The sequence below is a fragment of the Lycorma delicatula genome, chromosome 10 (assembly GCF_047948215.1).
Source record: "Lycorma delicatula isolate Av1 chromosome 10, ASM4794821v1, whole genome shotgun sequence".
Classification (NCBI taxonomy): domain Eukaryota; kingdom Metazoa; phylum Arthropoda; class Insecta; order Hemiptera; family Fulgoridae; genus Lycorma; species Lycorma delicatula.
Genome location: NC_134464.1, coordinates 78,822,921 through 78,828,920, shown reverse-complemented (window position 1 = coordinate 78,828,920; position 6,000 = coordinate 78,822,921). Strand labels below are relative to the sequence as shown.

General features: G+C 28.7%; 1 protein-coding gene across 3 annotated transcripts in view; it reads left to right on the top strand.

Moving 5' to 3' along the window:
* Positions 1-750: 750 nt before the first annotated feature.
* The window catches only part of shtd (anaphase promoting complex subunit 1), a 114,746-nt gene continuing 109,496 nt past the window's right edge, over positions 751-6,000 (top strand). For all 3 annotated transcript variants that reach the window (XM_075376917.1, XM_075376916.1, XM_075376918.1), the window contains exons 1-2: positions 751-902; positions 4,960-5,085. In XM_075376917.1, coding sequence (XP_075233032.1) covers positions 879-902; positions 4,960-5,085 — 150 coding nt within the window. In that variant the 5' untranslated portion in view covers positions 751-878. The remainder of the gene's footprint in view (positions 903-4,959; positions 5,086-6,000) is intronic.

Here is a 6,000-nt window from a genome sequence, read left to right as displayed (position 1 = left end):
CATCAGGTACACTCTCAATTTAACAGATACTAGTTATTCGGAAATGTTATATCTTCACAACCGATTTTCAAAATTCAAACGGATATTTGTTGGTATTATACAAAATCACGATGGAACCAAACCAGAACAAAAACTAACTGGTATACTCAAAAATGGACCTTATTTAACGTTGCATAGCATACGAATGTACTGTTTACAAAGCTCCATCTGTTACTAGAAATTAATGTGAAAGCATATTCTTAGATAAAACTATATCCATAGATTTAGTGACGACAAAATAGACGTAATTCAGTAGATTATAATAATATTTATATTTATACAGATTTAAATGATTGTGTCGATTCAATTGTGTTCTATTAATAAGAACTATTAATAATTCCTTCAAATATAAAACTCATAATCATAGAATGTAAATCTCTGAATTTTCATTATTATTAATAATTATTACATGACTGCCCAAAAAGGAGTGTTATGTATATATGTTAGTTCCACCGTAGCATCTCAACGGCTGAAGTGATTTAGATGTATGATCCCGCGTTGGGATCCTTATTTTACCGGGAGTGTCATAGGCTACATAAATGTTTAAATAAACTTAAAATATTTAAAAAAAAATTATATACAAAATTGTCACTCACATGCTCTGTAATTATCGTATATTAAACAGCAATGTTTTTTTTTGACGGTCGTGTTTTTTATTTTTTAATATTTTCGCTTGTTCTCATTTTATTATTTCTCACTATAGCCGCTAGCTTCTACGTCGCCGTTTGTTTGCTAACCTATGCGGCTGAACTTGTTTGGTTCTGTAGCGGCAGTTATTGTGTGGAGATTGTTTATTTGAATTTATTTAGTTTGCAAATCTGGATGAAGAGAAGGAAACTATGATTGCTGCCTCCGAACCTCAGGTTAGCCTAATTTAATTTTTTCTTAAACGTCAAATGTGTGTTGTATTTAAGTGATTTACACAGAATTTCTGTAGGTTATATTTTATAATAGCGTTCTACTCATTACAATCTCCTTAAAGATTGATTTAGTTGTGTGGAATTGTAAATAATTAAATTAAATTAAGCCATGAAGTTAAAATAATTTTTTTGTAATGTAAATATCGTATTGATGAACTGGTAGTTTTGTAATTTGTAAACACTTTCCCTCTGAAACGAGACAGGTTATATAGATAGTATCATTTTTTTAAATCGTTTTTAATGAATTAAAATTTTTTTCTTACTAAAAATATTTTTGCAGCCCTATTATAGATTAGAGATGCTTCATAGGCAGCTGTTTTTCCAACTGTTTTCTTTCTTCTGAAGATTTAGAAATCGTTATCAGTTCGTACAAATATAAGATGTCTGAATACACGTGCAAAATATTATTGGTTATAACAGATGATATGTAGTAGTAAGCATTCCAGTGGTTCTGGAGGCTATACAGAAAAAAGAGAGCAAGCATTCTGAGTGATTATCCATTTTTGCAGTCCCTGTTTTCCATGTTTATCTATTGGGAAATATATTTACATAGGATATAAATAAGTAAGAAACGGTGTAAAAGATAGTTGTCTATTTTTATGTTTTTTACAAATTGCTATTTTCCTAAGGTTATTGGTTAATTTGTTTATCTATTATCTAAAGAATTTCAAATGTTGCAAAAAAATATATATGGATGGTGTAGGTTTTAGGCAACCATAAAATGCTACAGTTCAGTTCGATAGCTTACTAGAAATTCATTATGTATTGATAAATTAATGATAATTAATTAATTATGATAAATTAATCAGAATTAACAAAGGCGTATGAAAATTGGTAAAACTTTCCAAGAGATCCCTTTGTATTTTGTCTTGATGTGTATATAAATACTATAGTATTGATGGGTTGTGGATGTATATTTAAAAATAAAGAATATGCAATTTTTCAAGAAAAATAATTTCTCAATATAATCTATTTTTAACTCTATGTCCAGTGACGCTGAAGTTTTTCAATCTATCCTTATAATATGATTTATCAGAGTCTTCACAAAGGCAGATGTTTTGGTAATATAACATCACCATTTCTTGTAAATTTCTTCCTAGTAAGCCACTTTTTTATTTTTGGAAACAGATAATAGTTCAAAGGTGCTAAGTGTGGCAAGTAGGGGTTATGTAAAAGTTTCATAACGTAATTCGAACAATTTACTGCCACAGTTGCAGTAGAGTGAGGAGATTTGGCCAAAAGTAAGTTTCATTTTCATCAAATGCTGATCCAGCAAAGATGCATAAAATTGTCAGGTTATTGTTTTACCCTTTTTCAGAAAATCATTGAAGACTATGCGATGAATATCCCAAAAGGCAGTAGCAATCACCCTTCCTGGAGATGGAAAGGCGTCTCGAGCGAGTTCTTTGAGTGCAATCCACTGTTTTGCTTCATTGATTTCAGATTGATAGTAATCTATATAAGTTTCATCAACTGTTATGAAATGGTACAAAACTTCCTTGTGATTGCAGCCCCAAACTGTGCTTTGAAATGTTTACTTTTTCTTGATTTTTGATCCCAACTTGTGAACAGTTCTTGCGTATGTAAATATTACTGTAAAATATGATTCACCTATTCATTAGATATGCATATTATTTTAGCAATCTTACATACTTACAATCTTCTATGTTTCATCACCATAACAGATTTTTTCAGTGTTTTCTGTACTTGTAAGGCAAGTAGGTTATCTAGGATATTCAGGGTTGTTGTGTTCCATATGATCACTCAGAAAATAACCTAACCACTTGTTTTAATTAATGGACCCAATTCACTACAATATTTATTCTTGATCTTACTCTATGAGTATAATTTTTAGATATAGGACATATGCCCCACCCTCCTTGACCAATTACAACCAAAATTAATAGGTATTATTTTTATGTAATATTAATAAAATATAACCATGATTTCAAATCGTAATAAATTGAAAAAACAAAAGACCTACAACTCAAAATTATGATTTCCAAATTCCGTATTTCTTTTTATTTTTCTGATATTGAATTTCCTTCTTTGGGATTCAAAGACCAAATTCCTCAGATTCACAACCATGTGAGTCTTTTTGTGAGCAATTCTTTTGAACTTATAGACAGTCATGTAACAATGGAAAAGGCTGTAAATCAGAATGAGTTCAGCTGCCAATTATTTAGTTATCACATGTCTCGGAGAAACCACCTTTATATCCTTCCCAGAATATATATAAAGGTACTAACCCTTAGAATAGAACTTTTATCAGTAGGATCTCATCTAACGGGTTAATTATTTCGAACTATGAAGTATTCTTACAAGTTAATTATATTGCACTTTAATAAATGTAGTACAAATTTTACTCTAGGCTTTATCTTAGATGTACTGTAATTCATTTATTTAGGGCTGTAAATCAGTTCTGATTTATAGCCAACCACTCAACTTGTATATAATCTTCTACTTCCTTGGAATTTGGCTTTGGATCCCATGCTATTATATATTTATTTAAATTCATAAAACCTTTGTTACTGCTTATCTTTGTTGATGGTGAACATTCAATCACTACTCTTTGTTTTGACCAGTACATATAGTGGTCGAATTCCAGTTTCTGTGAGTCTTGTGAAAGTTGCTCCAAACATTTTTTTGTAATTAACATTATGAGGTTTAGTCAAACCCCTCAGTCTCTCAAGTTATTTTATGTCATTACAGTATAAAAGTGTTTTACTGCATTAAAAAGTGGTTTAAAGTATTAAAGGTGTTTTAACATATATAGGTTTGACATAATGACATAATAAGTAACAAAAAATTAAGGGGTGTCAAAATGACATCACCTCACCATATGTATTGGTGAAACTTCACCTCACCAGCTGAAGGTTAAGTCATATTGGTATTGTACAAATGAGATAGAAGTCGGAATTAATAGGGTTAGTTTGGATTCCTTTCCTTAATGCTGTGTCTAGGAACTTTTTAATAGTATGTAATAGGAATAAACACATTTCTAATGATGTATTAATTTATTTGTTGATATAATTTCTTTATCTTATTACTGATATTTTGCTTATCTTATTACTGATAACAAATTGATTTGGGTTAAACTTCCATGTTATATTATAAAAATATAAACAGATCAAATCTGGATTGTTTATGATTATGTTAAATAATAACACATCTTTTTATGATTAATTGTTAATATTTATTTACCAAATTGTGTAACCAAACTTATATCGAGTAATTTTAATTTTTTAATAAGTTTTATATTAACAGAACAAAGCTGGTAAAGTTTATATGGTACTTTCATGGTTTGATATTTGTTTATTGTTTTGGTTCATTTTTGTTTGTAAAATTTACTACGTGTTAAGTTAAAACTGTAAATTGTAAGTTAAAAAGAATTTATTATTTATTGAGAATTACATGCATAAATAATTTTAAATTACCAATTATGTTTTTACATTGCTCATTACATCATTGCTCATTTTTACATTGCATTTTGTTATTTTCTTAATCAGTTATGACTTATACTAAAAAATGGTTTATCTAAATTATTTCTGCCCGATTATTTAAAATAATCATAGCAATGTCCTGTTTTATTCAGAAGATTCTGAGTTCAAATCCTGTTCAGGTTTAGCAATCTTACATGCTACAAATTATTTTGTACCATTATAAAAAAAATGATAATTGTAATTATGCATCATCTTTACAGTTGCTTAGAAAATAAAAGTGTAAGAGAAATAAGTAACCATTGCTGTAAATATTTATTTCAGTTTTATTAAATTAATATTTTTTATTTATTTTATTGTCCAGTTACATTTATTCACTTCATTAGTTATTTGTTATACAAGTTATTAACAGCAGTGAACGTAGAATTTTTAAAATTATTTATTGAATTAATTTAAAAAAAATGTGTTTCATTATAATCTGTGTTCATTTTTATCTATTTTGGTAATAACTGAATTCAGTTGCAGGATTTTTTAAGTAATTTTAAATTTATTTTTTGTAGGAGTTTATTCCATTTGGGCGGCAGCAGATTCATCGCCACCCTGGTGCAGTGGTTGTTGCTTCTAGACCACCAGAAGCAACTCTCTTGCAGAAACTTAGTCAGGTCAACATTGATGATCAGTCCGATGTGAGTTGAAATATTTATAAATGTGTATTTAAAAGGAATCTTTATGGGTTATTCATAGAATAAGAATATTAGTTATTAAAGTTAAAATTGATAAAAGAATTGTATGAGTACGTATGAGTAATTCATGATATCAGGCTTACAGTTTTGATACTTTCAAACCAAATATCTTGAATTTATAGTAACATGCATTGTGAATAAAATAAAAGAGGTTAAGGCAGGGGCATTGTTTAAGATAAATTTTGGTATATGTATCTTTCACTATTAGTAAAACTCAATTTTATGAAGCCAAGATAGAAGAGCCTGAATCAAAAATCATTAATGATCTAATGATCAAAATTCCACTTAAGAAATATGTAAAAACAAAAATCATGAGAGAGATTGTTTTTTATCTGCAGTTTGATTCTGCATTTGTGTGGAGTAGCTATTTCTCTAGTTTAAAATAAAACATTACACCTACTTTATTTGTCTATTGTATGTTAGGATGGCATATGTTCTTATATTTGTTATTTAATTTTTCAGTATTAAGGAAAAATGTCAAACATTGCATTGTGTAAGGGAACATTTTGGCCAGTGGTCATGACAGGTGGAAGTTGTGTGCTGAACCTACTGGTAACAAAATCTTGGTATTATTTAAAACTAATACCTGTGTGCAAAACTGCTGTGGTTGAAGAGCTAACGAAAGTGTAATGAAGTAGGAAAGATTTCTCATGTTGATGGGAGTGATTGATAATTTTCATTTTGTAATGTCATAATGCTTTGACATTTTCTGATATGAAAAGTTTATTGTCTTTATATTGTAATTCAGTTAAATAATATCAATTTATTATCTAGATTGATGATAATATTTAGCCCCAATTGCGATTGTGTTTATAATCAATTGGTTCATAATTCTACAGGTGAATGAATTATTGTTTA